The following is a 21,068-nucleotide window of genomic DNA, read 5'->3' as shown; positions in this document are numbered from 1 at the left end:
GAATTCAATGCCCAGGTATCGTATTTTACACGTGTATTTATACCCAATGGATATTCGGTTGTGGAAAATTTATCATAAGTCCTACAGCCTACACGTATAAGACCTCGGCGAGTCGGCGGAAAAACAGGCTTAATTAATGTTTTAATGCAAAAAGGCATTTTTAATGCAAAAAGGCAAAAACGCATACACTGAGAAAAATTTTTAGTTCCGGTTAACGTTCGGTCCTTGAGTATTTTCATTTTTTATCACAATCGAAAAATATAGTTCTAGGTAGAAAATGAAAATTAGTTTTATAACTGTTCCCGGAAAATCTAGTATTTGTTACTATTCTTTCTCATTGCGATCACTGTTGCTATATTTTGTTGTAATTGTTGCGAAAATTTAATGCTTGTGCAAGAATAAATTGACGTTAAAGCCTTGTTTGACTAAAAAAGCAGAGTAAACCTCAGAAACTGATTTTGCTTTGCAATTACCAAAAAAGGATCGACGATAGCGCAAAATGGTTACGCGTACCTCGTTTTTAGTAATTCCAACAATATTCAAACAGTTTTTTTTAACGATGCCTGATTTACTGAATTTTTCTAGTTACTGTAACAAATGAAATTTTTCTCAGTGTATAAAATGTCATATTTGATTCAGCTCTCGCTGTATGTATGAAAAAACTAAAAGAGATGACGATGCAAACGGAATTCGAAATTGCGTTTTTGACGCCGATTCCGGAACGATACATGCATCAGTTATTTAGGAGTGAGAAAATTTCATCACTGCGGTGTATATTGCAATAAGAACGAATCTAAATTGTATCGATGCTGCAAGTCTGGAGCACACGACTAAAAAATTCCGATAATTACATCGAAGCGCATTTTTATAAATCGAAGAAAGAATTCGGGTTGAGATCATCCTCGAAATCGTCTCGGTTTGCGCATCGTTCAAACGAATTAAAATTTATTCAGCCAGATCGAGAAAATGTTGTTTACTCAAAAAAAATCAAGTTTGCTGAAGAGAACGTTTGGGTATGGAATTAATTAAGACATCATCGATTCTAATAGTTTGCAATCATTTAAAAGTTATTCGTATAGTTTTGAGATTTCATTCATGACTGACCGAAGTACAAAGAAAAAGAGATCAGGACACGAATTTTATTTCTACATCACTGATCCGATCTACCGAAAATTGTATTTATTAGTCCGTACAAAATTGATGCTTGAAATTCCGAGAAATCCACATCGAATCCACAAAAATTTAGCGATAAAAATCCAATGCGATTAAATTTTAATCACAGCCTTGGAATGGCGATTAGACGTAAGAAACGTCTCCGAAATTCAAGAAATAAGAGACAGTGACCATCTGATTGTGAGTTAAAGATTAGGAAAAGAGGTGAAAAATTTCCTTCGATATTATTTTCACCAATGATGGTGAACTAGAATGAACCAATTTCCCTATTATGTAGTAAAAACAAATTCAAGCAATTTCGTATAACATAACCTAACGCATCAAGAATTGAAGAACAGGTTTTACGATCAGAACGTTGAAAATATTTGAACTCTGATATACTTGATCCGATCTCAATGTTTTTGTGCTTATTTTGTTCACCACAGAGATCTTCGGAGAACCCGTAAAAAAATTAATACAAATATGGTTATCACCAGAGTCTTGTTAACTAAATAAGAAAAAATGATTAAAAAAAAAAAAAAAAAAAAAAAAACGGATTAAAATGTCTTGAATGTATCGATTATAAAACGTTTTTCGAATTAGTTAATGTCTTAGATTTCGTTAGAAATTGCTCGGCATCATTTCTATCACGCAATAGTGTCGTTGTTTCATTCTTGCTGACCATAATTGGTACGAATAATATTGCATTGGAGATTTTCAGACGTTTGCTCCTCGTCTTCTGAATTTTTATTCAAAGGGTCAATTCGTACTAAAATTCTTACCAGTGGTTCCCAGGCGTTAAGTTACGACCCCTAAAAATTAGCCGGACCTTCCGTGACCGTTAATACGTCTGTATACGAGTTCAGAAAGTATGCGAAAAATTGCACTAACCAGTCAGAGCATGAAGTCACGACGAGCGAAAATATTTTGGCATCTCAATTCAGGTTTCAGTTGGTATAAAAGTGGAGATCCGAAAATGAACCCGGCAGTCTTCGGTTCACTTTCGTCCAGGTAGATCTCTTCCTCTTTCTGCATCTACGCCTCACTTTACAAACATGGCGAGGCACACGCTGTTTCTTGTATTGGTGTTAGTGATTGTAACAATGGCCGCTGCCATGCCCCGAGGTAATTATATCAACATATTTTTTTATTCGCATAGTCAACCAGTAATTTACGAGCAAATAACCACCGAAGTGTAAAGTCGATTAGCAAAGTGGACGAATCAATATTTTGCACGATTGCGGTTACTTTTGCATACGCGAGACCAATTTTCTGCACATTATTGACTTCTAATAAGCAACTAATTCATTCACGGTAAAATCTGATCGTAGAACGTACGATACTGTCAACATTTTCGATATTAAGAAGACGCTGTAGTCAATCTTTACCGACCGAGTTAAATGTCACTTGTTTTGATTATGCTGTAAGAACACCTCTGATGGGAAATAACCAAAGTCAGCGGAATTTTAGATGCAATGCGGAATACAAATACTAAGAGAAGTTTTTCTTTTTAAACAACAATAATGCCAAGAAATGTATTCTCAGTGTTGAATTATAATTTATTGCCGTTATTCTAGCTTGAAACCAAAAAGTTTTTGGATATTTTTGTTCGGTATTGGATGTAGAATTGCACTTATTGCGACATTTTTGCATCATTTTTGTAGGACGGAAAGTCTGTTGCCATGGACTGGAGTTCCAAAAAGTTTTGAAATTTTGTGAAATTGAGCTATCAAGAGTGTTTGTGGTCTGTGATTTCAAATTTAATCCTGGCATTTTTCGAATTTGTTCAACCTCGTCCTCTACAGTTAATTTGAATTTAGTAAAGTCCGACTTTAAGAAAATACAGTTTGTTGTGTATTCAACTGTTTTAAAGCAATTTCCAACTATTAAGTATTGGTTTGCGTAGTTTTTTTTTAAATTATATATATGTAAAAATATAGATTTTAGTGCTAAACACAAAAGGAAAATAAATAAATAAAATCGGAAATTATTTGGTATAATAGAATCAAGTATTGAAAATATTGAGCCTTAAGCAGTGAAGGTCTTTAACGTAAAGAAGGATACCTAGTAATAATGCACGATTTGTCCAGTGCGTAAAATTCAGAATCTTATTATTAATTATTTTTTATTTGTCAATATATTTAGAGACAAATTTGACCTTCACTTTATCCTGCCAAGCTTCGCAACACGTTCTAGATTCACTGTCAAAATTTCTTGGTTTTCAATTACTCGATTATGTGCAGAAAATCATTCCGTACATAACCACGAACATTTTTTTCCCAAACTTTCCTTTCCATTGAAACTTGAAACCGTAAAAATCACTCTCAAAATAATTCACGAGCAAAAAACTGACTCCGTGTAAGTTTCGTGGTCAAACAAATTTTTGCATCCAATTCGTAATCATGATGTAGAATTTAATAACACTAATACTTGCGGATTGAAAATAGTTTCTGTAAATTTCCACGTTCTCAAAAACGAAACGGTAAAATGTCGAAGAATTTCTACAATTAGTGTTCACGGACGATGAGAATATCTGTTTTCTCCAAATCGAAGAATTAACTCGATTGGTTAACGAAAGAAGAAAAATTAATATCTTAGCTGTAATCGAATGTTTTTAAACTTAATTTTGTGCTTCGTTTCTTACTCTTTTAAATTCTTCTTCGATTTTGATAAATTTATGTCGTTTCATTTTCAGTCTTCGAAAGGGTTAAGCGATCTCCGGATCCGAGTCATTGGAATAAAAATCGCTATGGTAACAGAGGCTACTACGCAGTCCCTAGTTATGGTGGCTATGGCTACAACCCTCAACCATATTGGGGGGGTGGTGGATTTTCCTCAGCTTCGGCGTATTCGATTAATGGCTTTTCTGGTGCGAGTGCGAATGCAGCGTCATTTGGTAGATAAGGACGCCTCTGAAAAGCCCCAGTTGATCGAATGGTGTCGGTTTTGCCGTGGATGATTGCGACGGTGTTACACAAACTGATATATAATGACAAGTGTATAATAATTATCGTACGATAAGTGAAAAAAATAAAAATAAAAATTTTGTAATTTTGTCACTATAAATATTGTATACCGTCATTTTAATCGATCATTTAAAAATTCTATGCAGATACATTTCTATGGTCCGTGTATTGATTGATTGAACCACTTTTACCCTCGAATCCTTGGATATATATTTTGTAACTGAAATCAGTGCTGATACCGAATTTTCAGAATTATCGAAACGTTAAACAATTTCGTATAATACAGCTGTGTATGTGACTGTGAAGAGTGGTACGGTATATTAAATCGATGATCGGGTGTTTTATTTGCATTGGCGTTAGAAAGATGACTGAAACTCAATTTATTTCCGACCGCAAGAAATTATGTCGTCTCAATCGTTGATTGGTTTTTTTTTTTTTTTTTTTTTTCTAATTAAAATCTAATTTGAATGGAATTATTTGCGACCTCGTTAAATTTCTCAGCAAAGCGATACTTCGAAATTAAGTTTACGAATGATTCGAACTTGTTTTTCATATTAGCACAGCTGTGTCTTCGACTATTCTGTGTTAATAGTCAAATTTATAATTAACAATTGGTTGTAGCTACCAAACATGATCTGTAATTTCGAGGTTTGAATGTCAAATGAACACAAGCTGTGAAATTAGTGCAAGACCCGAATTAATTTCGTAATACTTTTCCAGAGCGATAAATACAGGAATAAAATTTTTATATGTAATAGCACAAATCATAATTTTATGATACATTCTTCGTGACTGTTTAATAGTAAGCTTATATCTCTCGCAATTCCAATGCTTTTGAACTTAATCAATATAATAAATGTACAATATTGTGGAATACATATTTTTTTTATGATCGTAAGTTCCACTGCGATTTTAGCAAATTATGAAAACCGTCCAAGACAGAGACAGACAAAGCAGTCCAGTTGGAAAAGAAGCCTACAATTCATTCTCATTTAATTTAATTTTAACATGGATTATATAAACCGTCAAAAGAAAAGGATCAAAAAGAAATGAAGGTAAAAACTCGCGGTTTTAAATAATATGTTGCCAAAAATTTATTCTTCACGTTCGGATGTGCGATGAGCGGAAAGTTTCGACACAATAAGAAGAAAAAAAAAAAAAAACAACGTATCGAATCACATGTGAGCCAAAATCCAGTTTCACTAAACATATATTATAATAACAAAATCGCAAGTTGGGTAATCAAATAATTCCTCCGTCTGTGGGTGTCAAAAAATTGAGTAAAAAAGCGACAAGAAAAAAATTCGAACGACGATTGGTGGAGAATATACACGTTGAAATAAATTTTAGACTCTCATCAACGATTACTCTATTTTCGTGTTTTTGTTTAAAGGGTACTGACTTTTTCACTGATATATTTATAACTGAAAACCAGCGACCATTCAATGATGTCAGTGAAATTCCACCGATTCATATTCAGAGAGTAATGCATCATAATATGCCGCTCAGAGATATCAAAGGATTCTGAATCGTTGAAAGACCTTCAATTGAACCTAGAATACAAGGTTATAAGATCGCGACGAAAAAGCTTCTGACAGTCCGCAATGTACGCGTTGAGAAGTAAGATTTTGAGAAAGGACAAACCTCTCAACACAACCGATCCCAACAACAAATAAGAAGAAAAAACCGGAATTGAAGCAAATAATTGAACAGGAAAAAAAGAAAAACTGAATACAGATTTAGTACAACAGTCCCAAAATTCGTTGGAAGATGAAATATTCGCATCTTAATTGCTAATTTTTCTTGCAAGTCGTACTCCGGAGTCTAATGAATTCACCATTTCTTGCCTACGAAAGAAGGTGTTATTTTCAGTTGAATTTTATTCAATCATCTTTATCGTTTCTCTATAAATATTCATCCCATACTCTGAGACACAGGAATGCGAATAAGCGGGTGATAGAAGGCGTTGACAATTTTATAAAACAATATAATACGTGCCATATGCATATTCGTTAAAAAAAAAGAAAAATTTTCACCGTCAAGGACGGTGTGTGTTTGTACAAAAAATAGCCAAAAATCTGTACTTCATGACTATTTCGACTGCATCATGACTGGAAGGAGAGAACGAAATCACTTGAGATTAGTATAGAAGCAAAGATGTCTAGTGGCAGGAATTTGTATCGCAAATCGATATCTTATGTTCGTTTAAATATTATTCTCTGAGTTCTGTTAGTCTAATGAATCATCGAGCAGGATTCCTTCATAAATAAACATCCGAGTATCGATAAATGTCAAAAGGTGTAATTCATCGTTCGTGCCCAGCGTTACGTAACGTTAGATCGACGAAATTCGTATAATGTCTATTTTTATTTTAATATTGTGAATTTTCATTCAGTGTCGCTTGACTGGAAACTAAAACTTGTAATTTTATTAGTTTCGCTGGCAATGTTACGATCATTTCTAGATATCGTTACCGATACAGCTCAACCGGTTTGCAAAAAGACATGACGCTTCGTTGACATTCAAATAACAGCCCTCAGCTTAATTTGAAATGATGTAATCGGCAGCTGCCTCAAAGTTTATAGCCGAATGATAAATTATTCAGAATTATTGATTGCAAACGCATTTGCAAATTCAAGCGACACGTTATTCGGCGACTCGGCTTAATCGTAGAAAAAAATTTATCGGACATATTCTATCCTTTCAAAATTATTTTTCACAAATTCTCCCAGCTGCATGTGACGACTTTCTTTCAACTGTTGTTTGGATTTGAAATACAGATAAACAAAATTTTAGCCAAAGCAAGGAAAAAAATGTCAAAAGATACGGCAGATTTAAAACGAAAAATTTTTAATCAGCAAATAAATAAAAATTGAATTCAAAACAAGGTGTGCTAATTAAAAATTTGTCGCGGTGGATAAAGTTTTTTAATCTCAATATTCGTCGTATAAAAATAATTGCGTTTATTTTTTCAGAATTCTTATGGACTATTTAATTGATATTGCAGATTATTGGCATAATTAGCTAGCAACTTTTCGGATCTCAATTTCTATAGCATCAAGTTTTTGAATAACATGTTAATTACCGTTGTTTTACCGCAGTACATTTTGACATTATTTTGAACAATTTTGAATAAACACGTTTATTGTGTGAAGCTTTATTATGAGTTTAAATTTCGAGCAAAACGAAAAAATTTCGAGTTTCACTGACGTAACGTAAATTTATTACCGTACTATTATCAAATTATCGTAATAGTCACAGGAAAAAATAGAACAAGCAGGAATAGTTGAAAAGAAGAGTAACGCTTACCAGATTTTCTATTTACAGGAAAAAATTTCATTTTCGTTTCACGGTCACGGTGAAAAATGAAAATAATTAAAGACTGTACCGTAACGATAATTGAAAATTTCTCTCGATGTAAGATTTCATATTTGGATAGTACAAAAATAATCAGTTCTAATTTCTAAACCGAATTTGATACAGCCGCAGATTGATGTCTTCCTATATTATGTATAACTTTACCTATCACATAAAAAACCATGCTTAAGGACAGCAAGATCCTCATATTTTGAGAATCATCCGACAAATCGAAAGTCGAAGGCTTCGAACCTACAAGAATTGCTTTTGCTGATTACGGATGTCCAATTATAGCAATAATTGAAATTAAGATGAATTTGGAATGTTCTTGTTTATCTGAATTGCAATTTACACAGTATAATTACCGAATCGTTGTATCAGAGTTAAAACAGAACCGGCAGAACCTCATCACTGAGCCGATACGTAAAGTGTTCGAAAACGGCTCGAGAAGCTTGCTGAAGAAATTGGCACTAGACTGACAATGATTCGAAACCTTCGGGTGGAGAAACACGTTATGAAGGGGGAAAAATTCCGCCACTTATCGGAACTTTTATAGCATTGAGCGCTGGTTGTGATTAATATTCACATAAGGCTATGATCAGCCTATAAAGAAATTCTTTTAGAAGCGTTTGTGTTTGCTTACCTATCGCAAAATGAAAATTACTTTTAACGATCACGGCGTTCTTTATTTCAAATGTCACGCACAGTCTAGCCGGTAGAAATACTTCAGTCATCGTAAAGAATTTTAACAACGAATCACATGGTATGCCCATAAAATAGGGACGATTATTCTTATACGGGAATCATTTGTCAGAAAGATTACGAACCGCCTAATTACGTTTAACTTCGCATACGTTGTGTAATAAGTTAAAAATAAAATACACGTATACAAATTTGTCGTTGAAAAGTAAGAAAGTCACAAAACACCGATGTAATTTATTTTTTATTTCGTTTTATACACTTGGTCATTAGAATTTTTCCCCGTTGATTGCAAAATACAATGTTATTCCGACTTTGTTTATTTCTTTTAATTACACATTTTATCGACCTCTCAATTAATACGCCTATCTTAATTGCGGGCTCAGTTTCGTAAAGTGTCAATCGAAAGAAGTTTCACGTGATGAAAAGGAAAGTGAAATCAAGTGAATGAGCAATAACACAGCAATGAGGGTGGATAATTACCTTATTCTGGCTTACCTACAATTAGGTCAGCACGCAATTGATCGTTAATTTTTCACAATCTTCGTTTATGTTTTTTCTCTAATTATCCTGCTTCAGTTAATCGACATCATTCGGCACGAGATGATTCTACCAATAGTGACGATGCTTGGCAAAAAAAAAAAAAAAAAAAAAAAAAAACCATCCTGTTAATCATTGATCTGGCATTGCTGAATTAAGTGCAGCAATAAATATTACAGTCCTTGCATATCAATTAATGCTTCATACTCGAATAATAAACCTATTCACTAAATGACATTAAAAATTAGTACAAAACCTTGAAAATTTTATCGAAGCTTGTGCTTATAGACTGAATTTATGTGAGCTTGAAAAGAAGACATGAAAAAATGGCTTTTTGATTCAGACAAGATAAATAATGAAATATCGCAGAAATCGTTAGTTAATTCATTTTCCGAAAATTCCACTTCACTCATTCAAATAAATATTGTTTTTTTTCAACGCGCAGAGTATTTCTGTGTTTAATTTTTTTCAATTATCCATGTCTTGAGAGTCGCTTAGTCAATTTTCATCTCCAAGTATTGAAAATTCAGTGAGTTATGATTCATTGAATATAACGATCCGTTTCCCCTTATCATGTTGTTTCATGAATTTTTCACTCTGCTACAAGCTTATTAATCCATAAAATTGAAGATAACGAGAAGATGAGAGCAACACGCTCGCCTTGCTCCAATTGATTGTCAAATTTGCGACGATCGGATGGGAATATTAATTTCATCCGCCTTGGCCAAATTCCACCGGCAGTACATTGCACATCACGTCACAGAGTGCCCCACCTTAACCCGAAATCCGCGAAGATCTAAGTTTCTGACAATTTACACGGTGGACGAATGAAAAAATTGTCAAGAAAAAACTAAAAAAAATAAAAAAATGAAAAAATAAAACGAAATGGAAGATTAGAGAACGTCGTTTTGTTGTAAATAGAATCGTAACGACACGTTCAAGTTTCGACTCCAGTTTATATCAGTAGCGTACGTATCGGTAAAGGCTGGTCCCTTCAATTCCTCAATACTTCTTTTATTGCGTATATTGCGTTACTTTGGCACATGGGCAACGTAGATAAGTGACTGGGAGCGCGCTTCCTTTCGATTCTGGTGAGAACGACATTTACACGGATAATCGAATGGACGAGGAGAGGGTCATTAATTTCTACGCGGAGTACCCCATTAAGTGGGACGAGCTGTCAGAGGTGGAATTAACGTGAATAATAGAACAGGTAAAACCCCAACCTGTTTCTGGCCCACCTGAAGGGGATCTATTCGTAGGTAAGCGCGGAATAGACGGACCTATAAAAAGCAGTGTCCATCGGGTAACCATCACCAGATCGAATCAGTTGATCGTACCGATTCAACCCTTTTCCTTCGTCCGACGAAAATCTACAAACTACTCCAAGATGATCAAGGCAGTGCTTGTCCTCGTCGTTGCTCTCGTGGCCGTCGCCTCAGCCTTCCGTAAGTTCGCATCGGAACAAATTCGAATAAAAAGTTTCGTTTTCTAAGAGATATAACAAAAATTGTCAAATATTTTCGTATATAATCGACGAGAATTTATTCGTATTTTGTTTTACCGACTAAATTACGATTCGTCGATATTACATTGTTTGAAAACAATTTGATTTTTTTTTCAAATTTGCGTGATACAATGAAGCGTGGTTTTTTGTTGTCTGATTGTTGGATCGGTTTAGTATATAGTCCATAAATCGAACAACATTCACGGTTATCAAATATTGCTATAATAATCAATGAAAAGCATTCATTTTGTATTTTATGTTGTTGTTTGGTTCCTGAAAAAATCGTTTTCGTTTCGATAACCAGACGGTTCTCTACGCGATGAATGTTTCATACATAAATCACATCGTTATGTAACTCATAAGTCATACAGTGAAGATTTTTTTTTAAAAAACTCCAACTGGGTTAATCAAAAATTGATATTTTTATTCGAGTGAATAGAAAGAAGAAAAAAAAATCCGCCTAAATAGATAAACCTTGAATATGATATCATTTACTATTTTTTACAGTCCTTTTTAACGTATAAATGTACATACACAGTAAACGGGAATCGTTTTCTTTTGTATGAAATCTCTTTTCATTCTCTAAAAAATTTTATTACGGTTATCGAGAACGTTTATATTTCGCAAGCCAATAATTATAACTTTTCATTGAATACCGTGGGATCAATAAGCAGGAAAAAATCGCATAATTATAAACTATTCGTTTACTCGTGACGCGTGATTCGCGCACCAATTCGCCTGAGTAAATAACATGACTCTTTGCTCACCGGCTTACGATCGTCAGTAGCTACAAACATTGAAATTTTTATTTGCTCTTTTACTCTTTACTGGCACAATTTGCACAAGCGTGCTAAAATTATCCTATTGCTGACTAAGTAATCAATGAAATGAAAAATTCTGCTTCACCTTCGCTCGAGGTTTTTCATTCAACACTTTGAAAAATTATTGTACTTCATCTGCGGGATGGAGATTTTTTCACTTCTACAAGCTGTGACTATACGACGTAACGAAGAACTATTCAGTTGGATTTAGAGAATTCAAGTCGATGTAATAAAATTAACTCGTAATTGGCTGTCGATGAAATGTTTAACCGACTTTAGGTCGTAACATACACGATAGAATTTTTAGCTGCTTCAAATCAATTTCTTTCCATTCGAATAAATTGATGATCTTTTTTTTTTAATTTTTTACAAACTATATTGTTGGTGACTTGCAATTAGTTCATTTACGTGAATGTGAGAAAATATTTTGATTCAATCACAACAATTCGTCATTTCGTAGCCACTCGGGAAGATCTCACGAAGTCAAATGAGTCCAAAATTTGAGACTGATTATTGACGAAACCGAGTAAATTTAAATCACTTATCATCCTTCGAATCCAGCAAGTATTTTTTCAGTGTATGTTTGAGCGTGACTAAGTACGGAATGTTCACGGGAGTTTGATGGGATAATGTTTGACACTGTTTTCTTTGCTTTTTTAGCTCACGGAGGTGGATTTAACCAGGGTGGATACAACCAGGGTGGCTTTGGAGGATTCGGTGGAAACGGAGGATACTCGTACAACCAGGGCCAGGGATACGAAGGATACAACAGAGGATTGTACCCAGGATTCGGAGGATACAACCAAGGAATCGGAGGATACAACCAAGGATTCGGAGGATACGGAGGATACAACCAAGGACTCGGAGGATACCAGCAAGCATACAGCCAGAGAGGATACTACTATTAAACATCCCCCATGGCCGCTGATCCGAAGACGACAATTTCCGGTCGTTCAGAGACGAAACTTTAAAACCTGATAATATAACGAATAAAATGAATTTCATACAATAAACAAACAATTGCCGAAACGTCGTTTGGAGTGAATTTTTTCATCATATTGCTAAAACCAACGTGAAGAACCATTCTGTCACGATTTTTAATTGATCTCACAATTTGTCGGAATGTTGGAAATAGTTGATTTTCGATTATGGCTGGTATATTCGACAGATTGAAACGGGTGGGGTAATTATTGTTTGGTTTTGCCAGCCAAATCAGCAGACCTAGCAGTGAAATAACTTACAAATACTCAAAAGAAAAGAAGACGATCCAGACGATTGCGTAATTAGATGTGGGAGAAATAAATAAAGGTCGATGAATAAAAGAGAATCACATTGAATTTTCGGAAACGCGGAAAACTGTTTTATAAAATTTTACCATGCAGAGTAGAAATACAAAAAAGTTTATATGTTGGTCAAGTGTGGAAAATTCGATATGTTTTGGCTTGCTTTATTCTTATTTTGGTTTTCCGTACTTCGACTTTTCTGCATTTCAAGTTTTCTGAACTTCAACATTCTGCATTTTAAAATTCAATGAAATTGGTGTTCGCGTTTTCGAAAATTTTAGTACTGAGATTCTGGTCTTTTTTTACTCTTTCTACTTTGAACTTGATTCGAAGAAACGATAATAATCATTGTTTATTATCGATTAATAATTATCGATAATGATTAGCGACAGCAATCATTGCTTTTCGGCATTAACGTTACATTTTCGGGCGTTTTGACACTCTGAAAATTGATCGGCTGTATAAGTCATTCTATGATCGTCAAAGAAGACAATTCGTACAAATATTTACATATTCTCAACTTTGTCTGGAATATTTGGATTGAACAAAATCATTACATAAGTCAGGGAAAACTGCTTTCGTTCTACCATCTAACATAAAAGTAAACATCTTTTTAGATTCTCAAATGAAGAATTCGAATATTTAAATCGAACAAAATAGCTATATAGTCTTACCTCATTTATTGCACAAAAATTGAAATGTCGTCAAAACGAGTTAGACAAACGACTATTCGGGAATTGAATATTCGAAGGACTCTAAACCAATTGCAAATTGCATCATTAGGCTTTTTAATAGTCTATAAAAAAGGCAAGAATAATTTTCTATGTCAATTCGAACTATATTTGCAGAAACAAATTGCGTGTGCTTAGTGCGTAAATTTAGAAATCGGAAGGGATAAAACGGGCATAGAAAGTTATCATTGCAGTTCGGAGATTGGACGCACTTTGCTGGATGTGTATAGATCATCAAAATGATCCAGTCATACGCTAACGGAAACAGAAAATAGAAAACAGAATTGTAAGACATTTTCTATATTTGTGCACTTCACGTGCTACACAATCCAGTGATTTGATGATGAAACTGTTTATCTCCGAAAAAACAGAACATTCGTGTAGCTAAAATTGCACTGTGAGACAAATCAAAGTTGCAACTAAAAAGGAAAGAGCAGTACAAAAAGTTTCCATAGATTGTGAGAAAATAAAGAAGAAAAAATTTATTAAAAATAGAGGTCCAAATATGGACACATTTTTTTCTGTAGAACTCAAAATTACCACTTGTTTTACTTTTTTTTTGTTAAAAAACGTTCACTTAGAAATTGACTTAATGTTCTAAAAGGATTCACCTTTTGAAAAACCTTCAAAGTTTGGAAATGACAAAATATTCACAAGACAACTTATGTGCAATTGATTCGGCTGACCATGCACTCAGAAAAATGATTCATTTGAATAGAACTCATCCCTACACGTACATTTCCGATAAATAATAAACCGCCTGCATTTATGCAATTCAGTTTACATTTCAACAGAATCCGCCTGCATTTCGGCAACTGAGAGTACATTCTACCGATCGTTATTTGTTTCACTGTTCACGATTGGCCGACTCTTCACTTTCTTCGAATTCGAGAGGATTCAAAATTTTTCATCGATTATTCAAGGAATTGCAATTTTGGTGTAATCAATAAAAATATTTCACCGAGAACTTAATTGAAACCAAATAACTACGTAATTGATGCCTTTAGTAAATATGGTGAAGCTTTTGTCAGACAGAAGCATCGTGAAAATAGAATTATCCGCGGTTCGTTTTTCGTTACTGTCAATTTCTCATCTCTTTTTATTTCACGGCTCAAAATCAGTTACGACTTACGATCGCTTCGTTGGGAGTTTAACACGATGATGCAGCGGCATCAAAGTTCATGATGTTCTTGAAGCTCAATGCTAGTTAAGTGCTAGGAGAAATGCCAAGCCTTTAACCGAGTTTGGGAAGCTCGATACGATCTCTTATAGATCGCAGTATAGATAAGAATAGGTAGGATTTAATTACTGATATAATCTGAATCGGAATAATTTTGGAAGGATTGCAATAAGAGTGGTCATTTTAGATTGTATCAAAAACTGGCGGTTGGCTGAATTAGAAATTCGAAAACTCGACATCTTGCATATCGTTGCCGGACCTCAACGTTGGAAGTGGTAAGAACGGTAAGTATAAAACCCTCGATGCTCTGCTAAAGTATCATCAGATCGAAGCATCACGTCAACGATCATCCATCGAGTTACAGTTTCGAGTTTGGAATCGCATCGTTGAACGTGATTTTCAAGATGATCAAGACCGCGACGATTTTACTCGCTCTCGCGATGTGCGCTACAGCCTCGTGTAAGTTCTCGTCACCTTTTACCGATTCCCATGGTTGCCTCATCAATATTCTTAGCTGCATCGTATTCCATAATTTCATGCCGGCCATTATTAAAATACCCACATTCGGGCTTAGTGTTCCAAAGTGCTGCCTCAAACTCTGGAAGAGAACAGCATTTGCTTTCTTTCCAAGTTCGAGAGAGAATCGTGAAATCATTCTACTTTTGACCAACATTTTTCGGCAAAGTAAAATTGTTTAAAAGTACGCACGGAACTCCAAATGTCTTGCGTCGTCAATTGTAAAAAAATCGTATTCGCATATCAAACACATCCAGCTGGAGACACTTTAACTTCCTTCATCCTACGCCTAAAGTTGTCCCTTAAAAACAATTACTCGTCGACTTACTTCACACGTTGTGTCTTTCAGTCCAGAGAGGATCCAACGGTGGACAACAAGGAGGCAGATGGTCCCAAGGAGGACGACAAGAAGGATTCGGTGGTTGGCAGCAGAGAGGAATCGGCGGACAGGAAGAATCCCGTTGGCAGCAAGGAGGAATCGGTGGAGCGCAGGCAGGAATCGGTGAACAAGGAGGATTCGGTGGACAGCAAGGAGGATTCGGTGGTTGGCAGCAGAGAGGATTTGGAGGACAGGGAGAATCTGGCTGGCAGCAGGGAGGAATCGGTGGAGCGCAGGCAGGAATTGGCGAACAACGAGGATTCGGTGGACAGCAAGGAGGATTCGGTGGTTGGCAGCAGAGAGGATTTGGAGGACAGGGAGAATCTGGTTGGCAGCAAGGAGGAATCAGTGAACAAGGTGTAGGATTCGGTGGACAGCAAGCAGGATTCGGAGGAAAACAAGGACGATTCATTGTCCAGCAAGTTGGACTTGGTGGCCAAGAAGCGGGATCCAGTGGATTGGAATCATTCGGTAGACAGCAGGGAGGATTCGGTTGGCAGCAAGAAGGACTTGCTGGACAGAGAGGAGGGTTTGGCAGACAGCACGGCAGATATTTGTACTAGAATCGTTGAGATGGTGGCTGACAACATGGATTAATGTTCGGGAAATGGTTTTTATTGTTTTAGCATATACGAAGACAACCAAATTTTGCTGTCAATTATTGCTCGCCCTTTTTCTCGATGTATAATCGAACTGAAAGAGAAAATGGGATTACAGTAATACATAATTATGGATTTAGCACAAAGCACCCTGTTTCGTCAACGTATTCTTTCACCTTCACCTCAATATTTCATTTTCCCTTCTGTCGTTACATTAACACGAACTCAACTGCAAAATTTTGTGATTCAAACTAACTATTTAAATCTTAATATTCGATTAAAAGTCAACTGTGTCATGCAGTCTCAGACTTTTGGTAGATCAGGCCGCGTCAAAAATTTGTAGTACAAGAAAGAAAAAAAGTTCGGTGAGAACAACTATGAAATCCACAAAAGAATTAATTCGAATAACCACGTTGTGAAAATGTGTTGTAATTACAACGTACTTCGTTCTGTTGATATGAATTTACTTTTTTAGTTCTTCTTCCATTTTTCTTGCCAAACTATCTTTGAATACGGCGTGAATAGTCTCAGTACATTGATGTAAAGAAAAATTCTTCTCACTCACGACTCACTCTTCCTAATACAAATTACAGGAATCTCTTGCGAAGGTGAGTTTCTGAGAACTAATAATCGGCAAAGTGTCAAGTGGATGTTCAAACAGCGATACAATAATAAAATTAATCTTTCATGAAAATATAGTAAATTCTGTGGAATATATTATCTCACCGTTAATACAGTTATAGCTGCTGAACAAACGGCTGTTTGTGCTAGGCGCGAAAAGTTATCGCTCGTTTGATTTCCGCACATTACCATCGGGCTTGGAGTTCGGAAGGGGGCAAGACGACAAGTATAAAACCTCGAATGTACTGCCAGAGATTCAGTACCAAATATAAACGTACCCACATACGTTACATCGCGTCTTGCGCAGTTTAAACTCACGTAATCGATTAAAATTATCAAGATGATCAAAACCGTCACGATTCTACTCGCCCTTGCCTTGATTGCAACTGCAATGCGTAAGTAATTTTCGCTTTTTTTTCGTCAAATCCCAAGTACCCATGTTTGGTTTCATAAAACGTAATCCAATAGAATATTGTAATACGTTATACGTTAAAAAACGTTACCAGAAATTGATTTTTCGAATTGAGATCTCCGTTAGAAAAGGAACGTTTAATTCTTTTTCACGTGAAAATGAAACGTGAACTCACTTTTTCCATCCCTTAAAATTAGCCCAATTCGGGATCGGTTTCGGAGGCGTTGGTGGATTTGGAGGAAGTCAGGGTGGTTACGGTCGGCAACAAGGCGGTGGATTTGGCAGACAACAGGGTGGAGGATTCGGTGGGCAGCAAGGAGGATACGGGGGAGGTTTTGGAGGAGGATATGGCGGACTGCAGGGTGGAGGATACTTCCGTTAAATCGCCATTAAATTAAAAACCGTTGTGTAATTGCTATATTGGATGAAAGCATGTAATAAATGGTTTAAAACAAGTCGTTATTTCTTACTTCTCTTGTGACAATGAACTGAACGATAGAAAATACATCTATAGTTTGGATTAATTTCGCCTAATTTAAAAAGCCTGTAACCAGATTGACAGATTGGTAAGCAAAACAGCGAGTGTCAAGTATCGAGTGGCTATCAGCGATCGGGATATCAATGAATTAACAATAGATAGGAAATCATTCCAATTATGGATAGTGGATAGTTGTGTGAAAATTGGAGAAGGTGGAATATAGAGTATTTTTACAATCGTTGAAAAAAAATGACGGGCACAGTTATATCAATGCCTGATCGATTAATTACTTATAAAGCAAAATAACAAGCGTGAAAAATAACGTGTAGACAAAAATGGCGATTTTAGTGTAAACATTTTTGCGTTCCTTTTGATTAGTACAATGTCTCTAAGATTAATAATCAGGTAAATTAAAATATCGATTCAGCGTTATTTTCTACCATCGCTTGAAGATCGAGTTTAAATAATTAGCTTCTCATTTGAACCCGGTAAAATAAAACACACCTTCAAAACAACCAAGGCTTATCTCATACCCCTCATTATTGGATTCGTCATTATTCATGCATACTTGTCTTTCAAATTATCCATTATTGAGTATATTTGATTAACTTTGGCAACTACAAAGCGAAAAGTTAAACACACCTGCGTTCTACTTGGAGTTCGTGCGAAATAAAATAAAAAGTTTCGCTATGCTTGAGCTTAGTTGAAATGAAAAACGTAGTATTCGTTAATTAATGCTTAAACAGTCCAGAGACGCGCACGCTGGTCTGGAAGTTGTTGGAATAGCGGCATAAAAAGCATACTTGTACGACCTAATTAGTCATTGACAAAGATGCCAATAAAATGTGTTGATAACAAGTTTTTTCAAGTCAACGATAGTGAGTCCTACCGGAAACATGTTACACATTATTGAAACGAAGCTTAGGGGGGCGGAAGGAGGTCTCACAATAAGTATAAAACACCGCAGGAATCGCTGTTGAAATATTATTAAATCGAAAAATTTTGTCAAAGTTTATCGACTTCACTGCTCTTCGAAATTATATCGCGTTTACAATGTTCAAAAGCGTTACGATTTTGTTCATACTCGTGCTGATCGCTGCTGCAACCCGTAAGTTTGTATCATTCATCACAGAACCTTCAAATCTTCCAGGTTTTCTTCAAATGAATAAAACCATTGCATGTAAAAATGAATTGTTAACGCAAAAGTTATATCACGTCGAACACGAGTTATTACAGTTACTCACTTAGTAAGGCTAAAACTGTTTGTGCAAGTATTCTGGCAATGACTCGTCAACTCACTTTTCTTACTTCTTAGCTTTGTACGGACCGCAAAACAATTACGGTAGTCAACGTCAGGGAGGACTAGGATTTGACGGTCGACATCAAGGAGGAAGATTTGGAGGTGGATTTTATGGAGGGGGGATATGGTCGTTGATGTAGCGGTTGATAAGACGGTTCTGAAGACGAAAAATTGATTGAGTCATTGAAAAAATGATGATAAAATATGGAGCGTCAGATTGTGTTAAAATAATAAACTGAAAGATAGAATAATATATTTTATATAAAAAAAACTCATTGATTGTTATTTTTTTCTCCTCTTCAGTTTCCCCATTTATATTCATTTTCAATGTCAACTGACCGTAACGGTGGTTCTAGGAAAGGAATATGGATGATTATTTCTTGTAGGCTTGAATATAGGGATCGGATGATATGTTCTTAATCCGAGAACGATTCCTTTTTGTTGTTCTAATTCCTCGCTCTTCGCACCGTCCGCTAATTGCTTGCTTATCACCAGTGTTTGAAGTCCAATAAAATTGGAGTGCGAATATGAGGTGATCAAATATTTTTTATACACATACATCCATGTGTTAAAGTTCTAGTTTAGCAATTTCCGAAGTAATCGAAAATTTGGGAATAGTTGAAGCGGTACCGAAGTAGTCACCACCCAAGAATGATCGCCGGCCAATAGGTCGAGTTGTAGATGTAACATATTATGACATTTCGGAAGTGAATTATGAAAATCGAATTACCGATAAAAGTATTTTTCGTGAATTTAATGCTGGGAGAAATCCGAAGTATATATAACCGAATTTCGAAGGTTAGATAGGATCTTCGATCATTTAAAACGATACGGAAAGTTAGAAAGTTGACGCAATTTTGCTGCCGATATAATCTATATTGGATTAAACTAGTCAAGCTTACCAAGGAGACGTGGTCATTTCAGATTGTATCAAAAACGAGCTGCTAGGTGTTTGAAAGATTCGTAAACCTTGATGTGCTACAAATTGCAGTTAATTTATTACTTCGGGAGGGGTAAGAACGGTAAGTATAAAACCCTCGATGCTCTGCTAAAGTATCATCAGATCGAAGCATCACGTCAACGATCATCCATCGAGTTACAGTTTCGAGTTTGGAATCGCATCGTTGAACGTGATTTTCAAGATGATCAAGACCGCGACGATTTTACTCGCTCTCGCGATGTGCGCTACAGCCTCGTGTAAGTTCTCGTCACCTTTTACCGATTCCCATGGTTGCCTCATCAATATTCTTAGCTGCATCGTATTCCATAATTTCATGCCGGCCATTATTAAAATACCAAAATTCGGGCTTAGTGTTCCAACGTGCTGCTTCAAACTCTGGAAAGAGAACAGCATTTGCTTTCTTTCCAAGTTCGAGACAGAATCGTGAAATCATTCTACTTTTGACCAACATTTCTCGGCAAAGTAAAATTGTTTAAAAGTATGCACGGAACTCCAAATGTCTTGCGTCGTCAATTGTAAAAAAATCGTATTCGCATATCAAACACATTCAGCTGGAGACACTTTGACCTCCTTCACCCTAGGCCTAAATTTGTCCCTTAAAAACAATTACTCGTCGACTTACTTCACACGTTGTTCCTTTCAGTCCAGAGAGGATCCAACGGTGGACAACAAGGAGGCAGATGGTCCCAAGGAGGACGACAAGAAGGATTCGGTGGTTGGCAGCAGAGAGGAATCGGCGGACAGGGAGAATCCCGTTGGCAGCAAGGAGGAATCGGCGGAGTACAGGCAGGAATCGGTGAACAAGGAGGATTCGGTGGACAGCGAGGAGGATTCGGTGGTTGGCAGCAGAGAGGATTTGGAGGACAGGGAGAATCTGGCTGGCAGCAGGGAGGAATCGGTGGAGCGCAGGCAGGAATTGGCGAACAAGCAGGATTCGGTGGACAGCAAGGAGGATTCGGTGGTTGGCAGCAGAGAGGATTTGGAGGACAGGGAGAATCCCGTTGGCAGCAGGGAGGATTCGGTGGAGGGCAGGCAGGAATTGGCGAACAAGCAGGATTTGGCGGACAGCAAGGAGGGTTCCGTGGAAAAGTTGGAGGATTCGGCGGACAAGGAGAATCTCGTTGGCAGCAAGGAGCAATTGGTGGAGCGCAAGCGGGAATCAGTGAACAAGTTGTAGGATTTGGAGGACAGCAAGGAGCATTCGGTGGGAAACAAGGAGGAATCGATGCCCAGCAAGTTGGCTTCGGTGAACAGGAAGTAGCATTTGGAGGAATAGGAGGACTAGGAGGACTAGGTGGACTAGGAGGATTCGGCAGACAGCACGGAGGACTTGGTGGTAGACAGCAGGCAGGTTTCGGTGGACGGAATGCCGGATATACATACTAGGATCGGTAGGATTATTGCGCCGATTGAAAAAAAGGCAAATGGTGTTAGTTGTCTGATTGGCATGTATGACGATAATCAAATTTCGCTATTTATATTCACTCGCTATTCCTCTCTTCATGTACAAAATATATTGAACTGAAAAAGAAGGAAACTGAAATAATATGTAATCGTAGATCCAAC

The 21,068-nt window shown here is 36.4% G+C and overlaps 4 protein-coding genes and 1 long non-coding RNA gene across 5 annotated transcripts; all 5 read left to right on the top strand.

Annotated features, from left to right (window-relative positions):
- LOC124176039 lies at positions 1 to 5,284 on the top strand. Its single transcript, XR_006869288.1, has 3 exons — positions 1 to 15; positions 2,097 to 2,277; positions 3,848 to 5,284. It is a non-coding gene; the product is annotated as an uncharacterized LOC124176039 (long non-coding RNA).
- A 4,721-nt stretch (positions 5,285 to 10,005) lies between these two features.
- Positions 10,006 to 12,071, top strand: LOC124176035 (neuropeptide-like protein 31). The gene is made up of 2 exons (XM_046556813.1): positions 10,006 to 10,162; positions 11,703 to 12,071. Exons 1-2 carry the CDS (start codon positions 10,105 to 10,107, stop codon positions 11,948 to 11,950), a joined length of 306 nt encoding a protein of 101 aa, XP_046412769.1. The 5' UTR covers positions 10,006 to 10,104; the 3' UTR covers positions 11,951 to 12,071.
- Positions 12,072 to 14,544: 2,473 nt separating this feature from the next.
- LOC124176029 (41 kDa spicule matrix protein-like) lies at positions 14,545 to 15,876 on the top strand. Its single transcript, XM_046556806.1, has 2 exons — positions 14,545 to 14,695; positions 15,102 to 15,876. Exons 1-2 carry the CDS (start codon positions 14,641 to 14,643, stop codon positions 15,692 to 15,694), a joined length of 648 nt encoding a protein of 215 aa, XP_046412762.1. The 5' UTR covers positions 14,545 to 14,640; the 3' UTR covers positions 15,695 to 15,876.
- Positions 15,877 to 16,596: 720 nt separating this feature from the next.
- LOC124176037 (glycine-rich RNA-binding protein 2-like) lies at positions 16,597 to 17,166 on the top strand. The gene is made up of 2 exons (XM_046556816.1): positions 16,597 to 16,746; positions 16,961 to 17,166. The coding sequence occupies exons 1-2, from the start codon at positions 16,692 to 16,694 to the stop codon at positions 17,143 to 17,145; spliced, it is 240 nt and encodes a 79-aa protein (XP_046412772.1). The 5' UTR covers positions 16,597 to 16,691; the 3' UTR covers positions 17,146 to 17,166.
- A 2,422-nt stretch (positions 17,167 to 19,588) lies between these two features.
- On the top strand, positions 19,589 to 21,068 carry LOC124176026 (spidroin-1-like). Its single transcript, XM_046556804.1, has 2 exons — positions 19,589 to 19,738; positions 20,146 to 21,068. Exons 1-2 carry the CDS (start codon positions 19,684 to 19,686, stop codon positions 20,886 to 20,888), a joined length of 798 nt encoding a protein of 265 aa, XP_046412760.1. The 5' UTR covers positions 19,589 to 19,683; the 3' UTR covers positions 20,889 to 21,068.

The sequence above is a fragment of the Neodiprion fabricii genome, chromosome 2, assembly GCF_021155785.1.
Source record: "Neodiprion fabricii isolate iyNeoFabr1 chromosome 2, iyNeoFabr1.1, whole genome shotgun sequence".
NCBI classification, from domain to species: domain Eukaryota; kingdom Metazoa; phylum Arthropoda; class Insecta; order Hymenoptera; family Diprionidae; genus Neodiprion; species Neodiprion fabricii.
Note: the sequence above shows the minus strand (reverse complement) of the source record. Positions and strands in the feature narration are given on the sequence as shown.

Coding starts and splice junctions, on each gene's coding strand:
- LOC124176035 (XM_046556813.1), top strand. CDS start 10,105: ATGATCAAGGCAGTGCTTGTCCTCGTCGTTGCTCTCGTGGCCGTCGCC. Junction 10,163..11,702: donor GGCCGTCGCCTCAGCCTTCC/GTAAGTTCGCAT, acceptor TTGCTTTTTTAG/CTCACGGAGGTGGATTTAAC.
- LOC124176029 (XM_046556806.1), top strand. CDS start 14,641: ATGATCAAGACCGCGACGATTTTACTCGCTCTCGCGATGTGCGCTACA. Junction 14,696..15,101: donor GATGTGCGCTACAGCCTCGT/GTAAGTTCTCGT, acceptor TGTGTCTTTCAG/TCCAGAGAGGATCCAACGGT.
- LOC124176037 (XM_046556816.1), top strand. CDS start 16,692: ATGATCAAAACCGTCACGATTCTACTCGCCCTTGCCTTGATTGCAACT. Junction 16,747..16,960: donor CTTGATTGCAACTGCAATGC/GTAAGTAATTTT, acceptor CCTTAAAATTAG/CCCAATTCGGGATCGGTTTC.
- LOC124176026 (XM_046556804.1), top strand. CDS start 19,684: ATGATCAAGACCGCGACGATTTTACTCGCTCTCGCGATGTGCGCTACA. Junction 19,739..20,145: donor GATGTGCGCTACAGCCTCGT/GTAAGTTCTCGT, acceptor TGTTCCTTTCAG/TCCAGAGAGGATCCAACGGT.